At 56.0% G+C, this 15,544-nt stretch overlaps 1 protein-coding gene and 1 long non-coding RNA gene across 2 annotated transcripts; one reads left to right on the forward strand and one right to left on the reverse strand.

Annotated features, from left to right (window-relative positions):
- The first annotated feature begins 1,355 nt into the window (after positions 1-1,355).
- On the forward strand, positions 1,356-14,434 carry P2RX5 (purinergic receptor P2X 5). The gene is made up of 12 exons (XM_069483452.1): positions 1,356-1,492; positions 5,960-6,110; positions 6,769-6,840; positions 7,102-7,177; positions 7,271-7,367; positions 7,649-7,729; positions 8,058-8,196; positions 8,710-8,843; positions 9,305-9,398; positions 11,779-11,865; positions 12,731-12,891; positions 14,195-14,434. Exons 1-12 carry the CDS (start codon positions 1,356-1,358, stop codon positions 14,250-14,252), a joined length of 1,287 nt encoding a protein of 428 aa, XP_069339553.1. The 3' UTR covers positions 14,253-14,434.
- LOC138392584 (uncharacterized) lies at positions 10,725-14,265 on the reverse strand. The gene is made up of 4 exons (XR_011234934.1): positions 14,205-14,265; positions 11,650-11,807; positions 10,945-11,139; positions 10,725-10,745 (listed from the first exon to the last, which is right to left on the reverse strand). It is a non-coding gene; the product is annotated as an uncharacterized lncRNA (long non-coding RNA).
- Positions 14,435-15,544: the final 1,110 nt, after the last annotated feature.

The following is a 15,544-nucleotide window of genomic DNA, read 5'->3' on the forward strand; positions in this document are numbered from 1 at the left end:
ATAATCACAAGCAGGGCAGGTGCCACGGAGTGATGACAGACATGAAGCACTTCCACACATGTCGCTTTTATTGCAAAGCGAAAGTAAGTCCCCAGAGAGAGGACTAGGTCCATCCCAGTGAGTGGAGATGACCCTGAGTTTAAAGACAGAGTGTAGACAGTACACTCTCAAGGTCAGTAGAGAGCGGACTGCTGCAATAAGGAACAGCATCATCCCAGGGTTAGGGTCTGTCCTTTATGCTAATCGCTAATCATATGTTAAGCTGGGGCTGGAATATTCATGTCTTTTGGGGGGATTGGGTGGAGATTCCCACAGTCATGTACCCTCCCTTTTTCCGTCCTTGTATGGCTGGCGCTAGAACTGTCATGGCACTAGGGTGTGTGAGTTTTACTGTGCTAATGGGGAAACTTTGGTCCTAATTTCCTAGCTTCTGCGCATGCTCTCGGTCGGGAGAGTCCCTAACCTCAAACTCTTGCTATTACGGTTTCTCTCTCTTTTTTTTTCGTTGCACGATATTATATATTTTTTATTTTTTATTTATCTCAGAATATCATGGGGGTGCAAACAATTTGGTTCCATAAATTGCTTTTGTGCCGTGCCCATCCCCCAGATAGCCTGCAGTGTACCTGTGAGGTGTGATTTTACCCATCACCTCCTCCCCACTCCCTTAACGTGCGGAGTGTTATCGCGCCGTTGCGGTTTCTGCTCGTTGTTTTTATTGGTCCCGACCCTCGCCCCTTGACCACATCCTCCTACCACCTGCTTACCCTCATCCCTGCCTAACAGCCTGGGCAACAGAGTGAGACCGTGTCTTTAAAAAAGAAAAAAAAAAAAAAAAAGAAGAAGAAGCCTTTGAGATTTCTTTGAGAGGACAGAAAGGGATTTTGCCTTAAAAGGAGCCTTTCCCACTTCCCCCTTTCATTTCCTCGCCTGTCACTCCTTCCCCGCGGGGCAGCCGCACGCTGCGGTCCTGCGGACTCCGGGAGTGTCTCCCAGGCCAGTGGCTGGGGAGGACGATCCAGTGGTGTCACTGTGTCAGGGGACGAGGAGGAGGAGGAGGAGGAGGAGGAGGAAGGGGTGGCGGCAAGGTCGCAGTGCACGGCTCCGCGCTCGCCCCAGCCAGCTCCCAGCGGAGGCTTCATTAGCCGGCCAGGCACCGCCGGGAGCCCCGCCGCACGCCCCGCAGCCGTCCGCGTCCATGCCCGCTGGGGCCGCGCACGCCGGGTGCTGCAGTGCAGACGCGGCCGGCCGAGCCGGTGGCCGGGCGGGCAGGGCGGCGGGCGAGCGGGAGGCGGCGGCTCCCCATGGGGCGCACGTGGGGCTGGGCGGTCTGCAGGTCCCGGTGAGCCGGCACCATGGGGCGGACGGGCTGGAAGGGGCTCTGCCTGTCGCTGTTTGACTACAAGACCGAGAAGTATGTCGTCGCCAAGAACAAGAAGGTGGGCCTGCTCTACAGGCTGCTGCAGCTCTTCATCCTGACGTACCTGGTCGTGTGAGTTCTCCGGGGACTTTGGGGAAGGTGGGGGAGGGGCGGGGGACAAGGGGGGTGGGCAGGGAGGGCGCCAGCCACTGAGTTTTTCTCCAGGGTCCTGGAATGTGCACGTGGTTTTCCTTGTGGTGGTGGTGGTGGGGTTCTATGACCCTGCTTGGGGAGGGGTTCCTCCTTGGGCCCTTGGCTGTAAGGGTGGGGGTAAGCGGGGCGCCCTCTACTCCCCCACTGGCTCTGGAGGTGGTGAGGTGTGGGCAGGAGCTGCTGGGTTCCTCAATTTATGAGACTTCCCATGGTCAGCTCCTTACCCCAGTGCCAGAGCTCTCAGTGTTAGGGCCACAGGAAGGGGGCAGGGGTGCAGGAGGCTGGTGGCAGCTGTCACCCCAGGAGCCTCCCTGGGCCTTGGCCTGGCAGCTGACCCAGGCGCTGGGCAAGTTATTTATAATCACTGGTGTCAGTGCCATACTGGGGGCTGGAGCAACTCATCAGCCTGGCATGTCCCTGAACTCAGTTCCGGTCAAGTCACACTACCAGTGGCCAGCCTCTCCGGTACTCATCCGAGGTTCCTGCCCAGAGGCCTCTACCCCTGCTCCCAGCTCGGCTGTCCCCTTTCCCATCACCATCCCACCTGGCAGGAGTTGTTGCCACCAGCCAAGGGGGCAGCTTGTTGAGGTTGCTCAGCCAGGCATGTTCAGAGCCCCCACCCCTGGGGGCCGTGAACAGGTGGAGGGAGGAAGTAGCCCCGGACAACTGGGACTCGCCTTCTTTCCTCATTCAGCAGCTGCTGCCGAGTCCTCCTAGTTCCTCCTGGGCGGGCACCCCTGACCTCACCTTGCTCTGCCCTGGAGGCCAGGCACTCAGCATTCCCTGAGCTGCATCCCTGGGCACCTGGCTGTGTTCTTCAGCCAGGCACGCCTTTCCTCCTTCCCTTGGTGAGCGCCCACTCATCCTCCAGATCTGGATTCTCAAGTAACTCCCTCTCTTTTCCCCCCTGGCATTCCCCCAGTGTAATTATAAGCTTATTTGGGGTATCATTAATGTCTGTGTCTGACATCCTGCCAGTCTGGGGATGCCATGAGGGTGGAGCCTGGCATTACTTAATTGCTAAGGGAGTAGGCATGAAATGAATGAATGAAGTTGGTCCTTGAGTATTTGGCTAATGTTTGTGTCAGAGCCAGGCCCACCCATCATGTCCTTACTAAAATGGTTAGTTGACTCAAGGGTCACAGGCCTCTCAGTGTTCCTTGGAGATGTGACAGTCTTGGGCCCAGGGCATCTCAGCTTTGCCCCCAGAGATCATGAGGAGGGTGGATACATCCTGATTGTCATCTGCTATACAGAGAACCCTTACTGGCACCTTGCAAAGTGCAGGGCATTCTACTCACTGCATGGCCTCAGGCAGGTGGCTTTCTGCTCTCAAGCCTCAGTTTCCCCAACTTTACCAAGGGGGTTAACCTGGATAGTCTCTAACATTAACAGCAACATTAACAATCAGTTAATGAGTTGTGTTCCTGGAGCTCTTCCTCAGTGCCAGGCACTCACTGTGCTAAGCAATTTACATGTGTCATCTCATTTTTTTAAAAAAAAATCTTTTGGGTTTTATTTATTTATTTATTTATTTTTGAGACAGAGTCTCACTCTGTTACCCGGGCTAGAGTGAGTGCTGTGGTGTCAGCCTAGCTCACAGCAACCTCAAACTCCTGGGCTTAAGCGACCCTACTGCCTCAGCCTCCTGAGTAGTTGGGACTACAGGCATGCGCCACCATGCCCGGCTAATTTTTTCTATATATATTTTAGTTGGCCAGATAATTTCTTTCTATTTTTAGTAGAGACAGGGTCTCGCTCTTGCTCAGGCTGGTCTTGAACTCCTGAGCTCAAACAATCCACCTGCCTCGGCCCAGAGTGCTGGATTACAGGCATGAGCCACCGCACCTGGCCTGGGTTTTGATATAATTTCAGACTTACAGAAAAGTTACAAGAGTAGCACCAAAAAGTATTGAGTGCCCTTCCCCTAGATTCCCCAAATGTGAACATTTTACCATTGGTGTTTTCCTCCCTTTCTATGTGTGTATGTAATTTTTCCTGAGCTGTTTAGGAGCAGGTTGCAGACAAGATGCATCTTCACTCCTAAATGCTTAAGTGTGTATTTCTTGAAAACAAGGAATTCTCTCTCATTCTTTCTTTTTTTGGCTTAAACAAGAGAAATTTATTTCTCACCGTTCTGGATGCTGGGAGTCCGAGAACAGGGTACCAGTGTGGTCCGGTTCTGCTGAGGGCTCTCTTCTGGGCTTGAAGGTGGCTGCCTTCTTGCTGTGTCCTCATATGGTGGGGAGAGCGGGAATTCTCTTGTTTACAACCAAGTACAAGTAAGAAATTAGGAAATTAACATTATAATATTATTTAACCTACAGATTTTTTTGTAAATTGTTGCAATAATTACCTTTATGGCAAGAGAAAATCTGAAAGCATGCCTTGCATTCTTGTCCTCTTAGTCCCCTTTGATCAGGAATTGCTCCTGAATGTTTGTATTTCATGACATTGACATGTTTCGAAGAGTACAGGATTTTTTTCTTTTACCACTTTTTAATTGAGGTAAAATTCACATAGCATGTAATTCACCATTTTAACCATTTAAAATCACACAATTCAATGCTTGTTACTACATTCACAATATTATACAACCATCATCACTATCTAATTCCAGAATGTTTCCATCACCCCAAAAAGAAACCTGTATCTGTAACCAGTCAGTCACAATTCTCCCCACCCCCATTCCCTGGAAACCACAGGTCTACTTTCTGTCTCTATGGATTTGCCAGTTCTAGATGTTTCATATAAACGAAATCGTGCAATACGTGGCCTCTTGTGTCTGGCTTCTCTTACTTAGCGTAATGTTTTTGAGGCTCATCCCTGTTGTAGGATGTATCAGATCTTTATTCCTTTTTGTGCTAGGATAATATCCCACTGTATGGATAGACCACATTTTGTTTATCCCTTCATCAGCTGATGGACATTTGGATTATTTCCACTTTCTGGCTATTATGAATAATGATGCGAAGAACGTTCATGTACAAGTTTTTTGTGTGTATGGACATATGTTTTCAATTCTTTTCGGAATTCCACTGTTAGGAGTGGAATTTCTGGGTCCTATGGCAATTCTAACCTTTTGAGGAACTGCCGGATTCTTTTCCTCAGTAGCTACATCATTTTACATTCCCATCAGCAATGTACGAGGGTTCTGATTTCTCCATATCCTTATCAACATGTTACTTGAAGTTTTTTTGATTATTGTCATAGCCATCCTAGTGAGTGTGAAGTGGTATCTCATTGTGGTTTTGATTCACATTTCCCTAATGAGTAATGAAATTGAGCTCCTTTTTTCATGTGTTTATTGACCACTCGTATATCTTTTTTGGAAAAATGTCTGTTCAAATCCTTTGCCCACTTTTAAATTAGGCTGTCTTTTTGTTGTTAAATTGACATACATAGTTCTTTATATATTTCTGGATACTAGACCTTTATCAGATAAATGATTTGCAAATGTTTTCTTCCATTCTGTGGGTTGTCTTTTCACTTTCTTGGTAGTGTCGTTTGATTTCTTTTTTTTTTTTTTTTTTTTGAGGGAGAGTCTCGATTTGTTTCCCTGGGTATAGTGCAGTGGTGTCATCATAGCTCACGGCAACCTCACACTCCTAGGCTCAAGCAATCCTCTTGCCTCAGCCTACTGAGTAGCTGGGACTACAGGCGCACCACCACACCCGGCTAATTTTTCTTATTTTTAGTAGAGACAGAGTCTCATTCTTGCTCAGGCTGGTCTCAAACTCCTGAGCTCAAGTGATCCTCCTGCCTTGGCCTTCCAGAGTGCTAGGATTATAGGCGTGAGCCACTGTGCCTGGCCAGTAGTGTCGTTTGATGCATGAAAGTTTTTAATTTTGATGAAGGCGAATTTATCTATTTTTTTCTTTTACTGCTTGTGTTTTTGGTACCAAAGAATACAGGATTTGAAGTCTTATAGAATGCCCCTCAGTGTGGCTTTGTCCCAGGTCGCCTCATGATTGTTTTCAGTTTTGTCCTGTGTCCTTTAACCATCTGCACTGTCCATGGAGGGAGGCAGTTGTCCCCGTGTTATATGTGGGAAATTGGCTTCCTGGAGTCACATGGCCAGTACGCGGCTGAGCTGGTTTTGGCCCAGGCTTGCCCAGCATCGGGCCTCGGTTCCTGAGCGCAGCGCTCTTGGGTCCTTCAGAGCCCCAGCCTCTGGGGCTGCTCATCTCCTCTGCTGCTTGCAAGACTGGGTTTCAGGCAGCAGTGGCAGCTGTGCTCCCTACCCAGGAGCTGGTGGGAAGGTGGAGCCCTGAGCCTGTCCCCACGCCACCTGGGAGTTGCTCTGCCTCCTACCCCACCCTGGGCTGGGACACTTCCCTGGAGGCAGTGATGTGGCTGATGCCCACCTGCTGGCCCCTTCCACAGATGGGTGTTCCTTATAAAGAAGGGTTACCAAGACGTGGACACTTCCCTGCAGAGTGCTGTTGTCACCAAAGTCAAGGGCGTGGCCTTTACTAACACCTCGGCGCTTGGGGCGCGGCTCTGGGATGTTGCCGACTACGTCATCCCATCTCAGGTCTGAGACCCCACCTAGCACTGGGCCCTGGCTGGCAGGGTCTGGCTCGGGTGGGTCATGTGGGAAGCTGCTCAGGTACCCAGGGACCTCCATCCCAGGTCTCCCTTGGCCTAGGACAGCTGCCAGGGCTTCCGGATAGCCACCCCGTCCAGATCCTACTTCCCACACCAAACCCTTCTCTTCTTTGACGGTGCCTTGCATCACCACTCTGTTCCCAACAATCTCTGGGTCTATTGAGACCAAACGGGGCTCAGAGAACTTTCAGGTCATTATGAGTCAGGTGGCCTGGCACAGAGTAACCCCTTATATGCCACCATCCCAGGGAATAGCTCTCCAGCCTATTCACAGTCGGCTGGGGCCAGGGAAGTCCCATAACTACCCCGGCTTCTCTCACCCCTGGGCATGGATCCCGGGGACTGAGGTCAGAATAGCCATCCATGGGGTGGGAGCAGTTGGGGTTTGTGGGCCTGGGAGAAACCTATCGAAGGGTCTGCGGGGTCAGCAAGCAGATGCTTCAGCCAGCAGGTGGGTGAAGTCCACCAGTTTTATGGCCACATCATCCCTAACACTCGGGCAGAGGCCTCACCCCCTGCCAAGCAGCCCTGGGAAGGAGAGTCCCCAAGAGAGCAGGTTCCTCAGCGCCTCTCTGGTTCCTCAGGGAGAGAATGTCTTCTTCGTGGTCACCAACATGATCGTGACCCCCAACCAACGGCAGCAGACCTGTGCTGAGGTTTGATTTGGCATGGGGCAGGGGATGGGGGTGGGAGAGCCGTTGGCAGCGGTTCAGGTCAGCCCCCTGAACCGCTTTCTGTCCAGTCCAGGTGCCCGGGAGGCTGAGTGCATGGTTCCCACATTGTTTGGGGGAAAAGCAGGTTCTCAAAGGGTGTGTGGCCCCAGCCCAGGGAGGAACCCCTGTTCTAACCTCTCAGGTGGGACCTGACTCTGAGCTGGGGGGAGCACCCCCACCCAAGTGCCCCTTCTCTTCTGGCAGAGAGAAGACATTCCCGATGGTATCTGCTCCGAGGACAGTGACTGCCACCCTGGCGAGGCTGTTATAGCTGGACATGGTGAGGGCCTGGAATGGCCAGGACTGGAGTGGAGGGTGAAGGGGGACTTGGAGCTGGAAGGCTCCTGGCATTGTCCCTGTTCCGCCCCTGCAGGAGTAAAGACAGGCCGTTGCCTGCGTGCGGGGAACCCAGCCAGGGGCACCTGTGAGATCTTCGCCTGGTGCCCACTGGAGACAAAGTCTGGACCACAGTGAGTGGCTGCAGCCTCTGGCCCCTGAGGCGTTTCCTAGCCCTGTGCGGTGGGTCCCAGCTGGAGGGCGGAGACAGGCCCCCTCCGGGAGCCTCACTCTGAGCGAGAAGTCAGCATGTCCCCGAGAGGCCTGAGGACCCCGCAGCATGAGCAGATTAGCTATCCTTGGCAAAGGCGCCAGGGGACCCAGGGAACAGGTCTCAGCACTGTCACAGGCCTGGGGGAGGCATGGAGGGGCAGGGCAGGGCCTCGTGGACAGGCTGTTCCGGGTTGGTTTTCAGGGAGCCGTTCCTGAAAGAGGCTGAAGACTTCACCATATTCATAAAGAACTTCATTCGGTTCCCCAAATTCAACTTCTCCAAGTATGTCGGGCTTAGCCCCTGGGACCGGGGGTGGGGCCTCTTCATGATTTGGGCCCCTGAGGGCCTAGGCTTGGCCCTGCTTGTGCTGTACACGCCCACGTGTGAGTGTGTGCTTGTGTGATGTCTGCTTGTGCATGAACGGCTGGGTGACGCTGGGGTGCCCCTTCCTCCGCTGTGGGCCGGGGCTCTGTGCTGGCTGGAGCAGGGTGTCACCTGGGGGAAGTGGTCAGGACTCAGGTTGGGTAAGGGACCCAGTGACTCCCAGGGTCGGGCCCAGGATCAGCGATGCTCACCCTCATCTCCCTGGCTGTGCGTGGCCTCCACCCAGGAGCAATGTGATGGACATCAAGAACAAATCTTTCCTGAAATCCTGTCACTTTGGCCCTGAGAGCCTCTACTGCCCCATCTTCCGACTGGGGTCCGTGATCCGCTGGGCGGGGAGCAACTTCCATGAAATGGCCCTGGAGGTGGGTGGCATGTGCTCAGGGAGCCCTCTCTAGGGTCGGGGGCTCTGGACCTGGGCTCTCAATGAGGAAGGGGGTGTGGAAGGGGACTCGGGGGCCAGGAGTGGCCCTGCTAAGTCATCTGCCCTCAGGGACTCTCAGTTTTCAGAATTAGCTGTGACAGTGCTGGGACCACAGGCATCAGTGAGGGACAGACGAGGCACCTGCTGTGGCCTTGGGGCATTGGATGGAACTGGACCAGAAAGACCCCCATGGGCACATCCTGGCTTGTATGTGAAGTGCCTGTCATGAAAGCTGCTAGTCCTGGGTCGTTCTCTTCTCTCCTGGGGCTGGAAGGATGCAATTTTTGCAGCCACTTGAGGGGTGGAGCTAGAACTTCCCAGAAGGGTGGTCTAGCAGGGCTGACCTCTTGCCTGAGCACTTCGTGTCTTGCCCAGATGTTGTGAAGAGCTGGCCTGTGACTTCTGTCCGTTTCCAGAAAGCTCTGTGTGCTGACCCTGTCTCTCTCTTATCAAGGGTGGTGTGATAGGAATTCGTATTGAATGGAACTGTGATCTTGATAAAGCTGCCTCTGAATGCAACCCTCACTATTCTTTTAGCCGTCTGGACAACAAACTTGCAAAGTCTGTCTCCTCTGGCTATAACTTCAGGTAACTGTCGCCTTGTGCCCCTGACCGCATGTCATGACCGTCCCTGGGTGCCAGCACTGTGACACTGCTTCCTGGGCGTGGGTGTCGGAGCAGGAGGTGCAGGGAGAGAGGCTGAGGAGCGGTGTGGATCCCTCTTGGGAAGGAGTGTCTCCTCTTGCCCTGCTCTCCCCACAAAGCCAAGGCGTGGCTCCTCTGCTAGGTCAGTTCCAGCAGTGCCTTGGTGGCCCAGGGCTTGGCCCAGAGTGCAGTGGGAAAGCCCTTGCCCTGGGAGAGCATGGGGCGGGGATTCCAAAGATGCGGATGCGTCTCTGCACTGGGCTCGGTGGGAGGGTGCGCAGCCTTCTGCCGGCTGCCAGCGTCAGGGTCCTGGGGGTGCTTATACGTCCCCAAAGCAGCCAAGTCTGTGCTGCCACAGAGGAAAGGCCAGGCCGCTGAGGCTTCCCTGGGCCTGTCCCCACCAGGTTTGCCAGGTATTACCGAGACCAGGCTGGGGTGGAGTTCCGCACCCTCATGAAGGCCTACGGGATCCGCTTTGATGTGATGGTGAATGGCAAGGTGTGTGGGCCGGTTCTCCCGTTCGGAGGCAGGGGTGTTGGGAGAGTCCCTGGGGACCCCGTGGGTCAGCCCTGCCTCGTGGGTCAGCCCTGCCTCGTTTACCAGCCTTGTCTGTGCCTTGCAGGCAGGGAAGTTCAGCATCATCCCCACCATCATCAACGTGGGCTCGGGGCTGGCGCTCATGGGTGCTGTGAGTACCTCTCCCTCCCTCCCCGCTTCCTACTCTGACCTGGCAGCCGTGGGGAGAGGGGGGTGACGGCCCAGGGCAAGTCTGTCCCAGTGCCCCAGAAAGAGTGAAATTGGCGAGGTCAGAAAGGATGGGGTAAGGAGGGCTTTCTGGGATTTCACGCCCTGCCAGCTTCCCGGAGCCAGAGGGGCATCCACCCCGTAGCTCTGGAGCTGCCGGTGGTTCTGGGTCAGCCCCCAGCCGAGGTGTGGGCTGGGACTTCTCTGGGATCCCGGGTCAGCCCCTGAACTGATGTCTCCGTCTCCACTGCTGCTAGAAGAGGGCAGGATTAAGCTACACACAGGGTTTCCTACCCTTAGCACGGTCTACATTTTGAGTGAGATAATTCTTGGTTGTCTTAAACGCATCCTTTGATGTGTTCTTACAGATCCTAGAATGTACAGGGGGCTGTCCTGTGCATTGTAGGATGTTTAAGAGCGTCCCTGGCCTCTACCTGCTGATGCCAGTAGCACCTGCCCTGCAGTTACGATGACTTGAGAACATCTTCTGGGGAGTAAAATGCACCAGCGGGCTGAGAGGATGGGAGGCAGGAAGACAGCCCCGGGATCCCTCCCTAGAGGTGGCCCTTCGGCTGGGCTGGCAGGGGCCACACGAGAGGAAGTGGCGGCCCAGGGCAGGGCAAAGTTTCTTCTGAATCTCTGCAGGGACGCTTTGTACTTCTGGAAGTTTTTTTAAAGACATGGGAGTCCTCAGTGGGTATCTCTCGGCCATCCCGGCAAGTCCCTGTCCAGGGTTTCCGGCAGCTTCTTCCCTCATTCCTCTGTCTGTGCAGCCCAAACAACCCCACTGGAGGATTCTGTCAGGCCCTAGGATTGGCTTTTTATGAGGCCAGGAAACCTGTGTCCTGTCACAGGGTTCGGAGGCCGTGCTCCTAGAGGTGGTCCGTAAAAGCGAGTCCTACACGGCTTCCTGCTAGCTGCAGTCATTGTCAGGGACCCTGGATGTCTGCGTATGTAACTTGTTCGAGAGGGGCCGGCCTTCAGGCCTCATGGGCTTGTGATGTGGGTACAATCAGAACGCAGACCCTCCGAGGACAGGCCTGTTGGAGGACGGTGATGGTGCAGGGAAGAGGCGGTGGGGGCTGGGGTGGGGGCTCTTCTCTGTGGAACAAGAAATTGACAGATAACGTTTTTGGCATCTGGGGAAATGAGGTGTGCGGCGCCCAGGTCAGAGGACCAGGATGGCCCACCCGTCACCTCCTCCCCCCCACTCAGTCGCTCAGGGTTCCCCCCACCCCTCCCCACCCCCGGGGCTGTGGGTGGCATCACCCTCTAGTGGAGGAGATGAGCGTTGTACAACCTGCTCTGGTCCGAGGGGCAAGCGTTCAGGTGCGAGCAGGTCCCAGCTGGGGTGGCTCGGGCCTCACTGTCTCCCCTTAGCCGCCGCTGTGATGTCCTTGTTGGTTGGGCTCAGACCCCTCCGATCCGTCCCACACTGACCACGAGGGGCTCTGCCTGCAGTGCCGCAGTTCTCACTGTGGTGCCTGCCTGCCTCCTGCCTGTAGGACGATGCCCGGAAACTTTCTAAGGCGCTTTCCAGACTGGTCTCCAGCCACCTCTCCAGAAGGGTCTCTTGCTCTTTCCCCACAAGCCCTGTGCATTCCCCAGGCACGACAGGCTCGTCCCTCCCCCCAGGCTTTCTGCGCCTTGAATAAACTCCTGTCCAGCCCTCAAGCCTCGGCCCAGGTGTCCCTCCCTAGGCCGAGTGAAACCCTGTCTTCTCCCTGCTCCTGCTCCCCTCCCCATCACAGGCCACGTCACTGGGTCACAATGTACCTGCTTGTCTCCTGCGCCAGAGGGAGGGTCCCCAGGGGTCTCTCTTGTCCTTGTCCTCCCTGCACCCCAGTGCAGCCCCAGGCACGGGGTGGGTGCTCAGGAACGACTGAGTGGGCCGGGGCGGGCTGGGCCCGCGGGCTCGGTGGTGCTCCAGGCCAGCTTTGGCCCTACCGGGGACCAGCTTTGTGGGCTCGGACGAGGTGCCCCTTTCGGAGCCCGGTTCCCTCACCTATTAAATGGGGGTGGCGACGCCCCCCTCATAGGCTTTTGCAGGATCAAACGGTGTGAAGTGCGGAGGGGTGGCCGGTGCTCCCCGGAAGTCTGGGACTCTGAGTCCGGGACCCCAACTCTTTTGCAGGGGGCTTTCTTCTGCGACCTGGTACTCATCTACTTAATCAAAAAGAGCGGGTTTTACCGTGACAAGAAGTACGAGGAAGTGAGGTCAGTCATGCTTCCTCCCCAGCAGCCCGAGGGGACCCCCTGGCTGAGAACCTTTACCCTGATTTGATTGGGCATTTGGAGTGTGTGGCAGGGCCTGAAGGGCCGGGAGGTGGAATGTTCTAGCACAAGCTCTGTGGAACTGGATTGAGCCTCAGAGCAGCCGGTGGAAGGAGAGGCCACTGGGGCTGCGGGGCAGGAGACCTGGGCACAGGCTCTGCCACCCTCCCACCCTGTGGCTGTGGACAAGTCCCAGGCCTTGGGCGGTGGTTTCTCTGTCGGGAAGGCAAGAGAGTTGGCCGACAGGTGGTGCCTCCTGCCGTCTGCTTGAGGGTCCCTGGACTCGGGGATCGCGGTGGGCTGGGGTTGAGGGAAGCTGGGTGGTAAAGGGAGGAAAAATGGATTTTTTTTGCCACTACAGGGGCCTCTTTCCGGGGTCTCTCGGGTATGCGCGTGTGTTCAGAGCAGCAGAGCCCAGTATGAGTGGGGAGCCGGGATGTCCGTAGGTGGCAGGACGGAAGGGGCTCTGGCTTTCTGGAGGAATGGGGTCAGAGTGGGGAACTGGTAGACCAGCTTACTGAAGTGGGGAAAAAATAATAATAATAAAAAAAGACGGGGGAATTCGGCACTCCTTTAGCCCACCCGAGCCTGGGGCAGCGGGTGCAGGGCCTGCCTGTGTCATTCGCCTTGATGAACCCAGCCCAGCCTGGATCCCAGCCCTGGGTTATAGGGACTCCCCAGCCCTGACCCTGGCCACAGCCCCGGCCCAGACTGAGCTGCTGGAGGAACCAGGGTGGCGCCCTGCAGGGCCGTCTCAGGTTAACAGATTATATCCTGTTGACAGATCACATCCTCCAGACAATGTCCTGGAGGCCGAGGAGGAGGAGGAGGAGCCGCCAGGGCTGGGGCTGTCAGAGCAGCCTGCTTCGGGGCCAGGGCTTCAAAAGCAGCCGGAGCAGCGCAAGGCACAGCAGGGAAGCGGCCTCCGGAAGGGGAATGGCTATGTGTGCCCGAAGCGCCTTGAGCCCGGCAGGTAGGGGCTGCGCACAGAGGGGTCCCTGCTCTGGCACCTCATGCCCGCAGCCCCCGTGGGCCGCTCCGCACCAGGGTGACCTGGCCACAGGCAGGACGTCCGGGACCCACAAGGGCCTAAGCTAGCCTCATCCTGGAGGGGATCAGGTGGTGCTTTGTCCCCCCCCACCCCCATCAGCTCCCACGCCCCGCGATAACATCTAAACCGAGTGCACTTGCTGTGCCGTCCCCATGTCCAGGTAACAATGCTTCTCTCATGTGCACGGCACTTAGTCTCTGCCTCTGAGCTCATTTAAGCGACTTGATGAGGTGGCACTGGTAGGACCTATTTTACTAATGAGGAATACGAGGCACAGCAAGGGTAAGGAACTTGCTCAAGTCACACAGCTCATAAATGGCAGAACGGGGATTGAACCCAGGCTGTGTGTCTCTAGAATCCAGTTCTCCAGTGAGTTCTTCTGCCTTATCAAGTCCTCCTCCCCTACCTCCCATCAGATCAGTCCCCTAAGTCCCTCTTCTATGTGCCCGAGCCTCAGGAGGGTGGTGGCTGTGCTGCCAGGTGGCCCTCAGTCTACCCTTCCCTGGGGTGTGGTCCAGCAGCCCTGGGCAGCCTGGCCTTTTCTGCAGACGTGAGCCCTGGCTGAGTCGGGAGGCCTGCTTCAGGCCTGCTCTGCTTCTGCCTCGGTGCGTGCCTTTGAGCAGGTGCTCGGCCCTTTCTAGACCTTGTTGTCCTTTTTTTCCTCCTCCCAGTGGGGGCTAGACACAGGAACCCCGCCTGCTTGGTCAGGCTAGGGTTCTGTGACTCTCCTGTAAACCATGTCCCAGCGTGTTCACCGGCCTGGGGCGGCCTTTCTTCCATCTGGGCTTTCATTCCTTGCTGACTCAGGGATCGGCAGCCTCCAGCTGGGAGCTGGGCCTGGGCAGGGAAGGACTGAGGAGAGAGAGAGAGGCTGGGGGGTCTGGATGGGGCAGGCCCAGAGCCCAGAAGCCCTCTGGTGCTTCCTGAGCTACTGTCCCTCCCTGGGCACTCACCTGAACCCCACGCCCTGCAAGCGGGAAGCACCGCCGCCTTGCTTGTGTTGGCTTAGCCTTGCCTGCTGCTGTGGGAGGTTCTGTACCCACGGGCCTAGGCTCCGGCTGCCGTGCAGTTGCTGTTGCTCATTGCTGGGTGGCTCCAGAGGCCTCCGCCTGAGCATCTCCATGTATTTGGGCTGCAGCAGGAACCCTGACAGATGGCCCCTCTCTCTGAATGGCTCCCGACAGTCCTCTCTGCCCTCTGTGTGCACCCTTCCCACCCCCCACAGGGCTCGTCACCTGGTGAACGTGGAGCAGCTGCAGACCCTGCAGACAGTGGAGACGTAGCCAGAGCTGCTGGCTGAGAACAGATTCAGTGATGACGTCGGGCCCTGAACCACCCACAGCTCTGAACTGGGAAGAGGTGTCTTTGTGCCTGCGTGAGACAGGGGCTTCCAGGCACAGCCATCTCATCTGTACTTTGGGATCTTGCTCAAGCTTTTTGTCACGTGAGGAGGGGAGCCGCCCAATGGCCAGAGTGGCTCAGGTCCAGAAGAGGTGGCCCTGGAGCAGGCATCCAGGGAAGGGGGGCAGGCCAGGGCCTGAGTGGAAGGAGAGTGTTTTAATTGTCTCTGAGGACCTGGTTGGACATCCATTCATTCGTACAGGCAGTAAACATTTATCGATGCATGCTGCGTGCTGCGCCCCAGCCAAGAGACGCCAAAGTGAGATGCTGGCCTGCCCTCAGGGAAGGGGGCACCTGTGTAACTCCTCCAAGGCCAACCGAGACATCGCAGCCAGGCCCAGCCACTCTGGCCTGCCCCGAGCTGCATTTCACAGATCCCTGTGGTAAATGATGGCTGCTCAGAGAACGCCCTTGGACCACATCCAAGGGGACACTTGGCCCTGGCCCCAGGGATAAAATTTAAAGGAGGCCAAGGAGGCAACCAGGAAAGGCAGCTGGCTGTTAAGGGGAGAGACCAACTCCAAGGGCTTCTAGGTAAGAGGGGGAAGGGGAGGCAGGGTGGCCTCTGCTGTCTCCACTCTGCCCCCATCCTGGGAAGCTCTGGGAATATCCACTTGCCCACGTGGGCGATGCATTTGCCTGTGTGGTTTGTCTCTTGCTGCTGTGTGGCTACATGTCCCTCTGTGTGGCTACATGTCCCTCTGGGCTCCCGGCCTCTCTCCCCAGGGGCTTGGTCTGAAGTGCTAGAGATGATGCTGACGCAGCAGATGTAAACAGTTGTTGGGGGCCCTCACTCCCCGCACCCGTGCCCACCCCGCTGCAGAACCCGCAGTTGCTCCCTGCCTCGGTGGCTGCAGAGCCTTGCTGGTCAAAGTGGGGTCCCGGGGCCAGCAGCATCGCGTGTGTCACCCGGGAGTCTGTCAGAAATGCAGAGTCTCGGCCCCTCCCTTGTCCTACTAAATCAGAACCTTCGTTTCCACAAGATTCTGAGGTGATTTGCGTGCACAGTAATGTTGGAGAAGCCCTGGTTCTGAGGGGAAAAAAGGCCAGCTTTGGTGGGTGGAGCCAATTTCTAGGTCAGACTTACACGCATGCTACCTGGTCAAGAGGAGTCCTCCCCCACCCTGAAAGCCACATTGTGCTCCATTTACTGAAATTAAAAAAAAATTTTTTT

This window comes from Eulemur rufifrons, chromosome 9, assembly GCF_041146395.1.
Source record: "Eulemur rufifrons isolate Redbay chromosome 9, OSU_ERuf_1, whole genome shotgun sequence".
Lineage (NCBI taxonomy): Eukaryota > Metazoa > Chordata > Mammalia > Primates > Lemuridae > Eulemur > Eulemur rufifrons.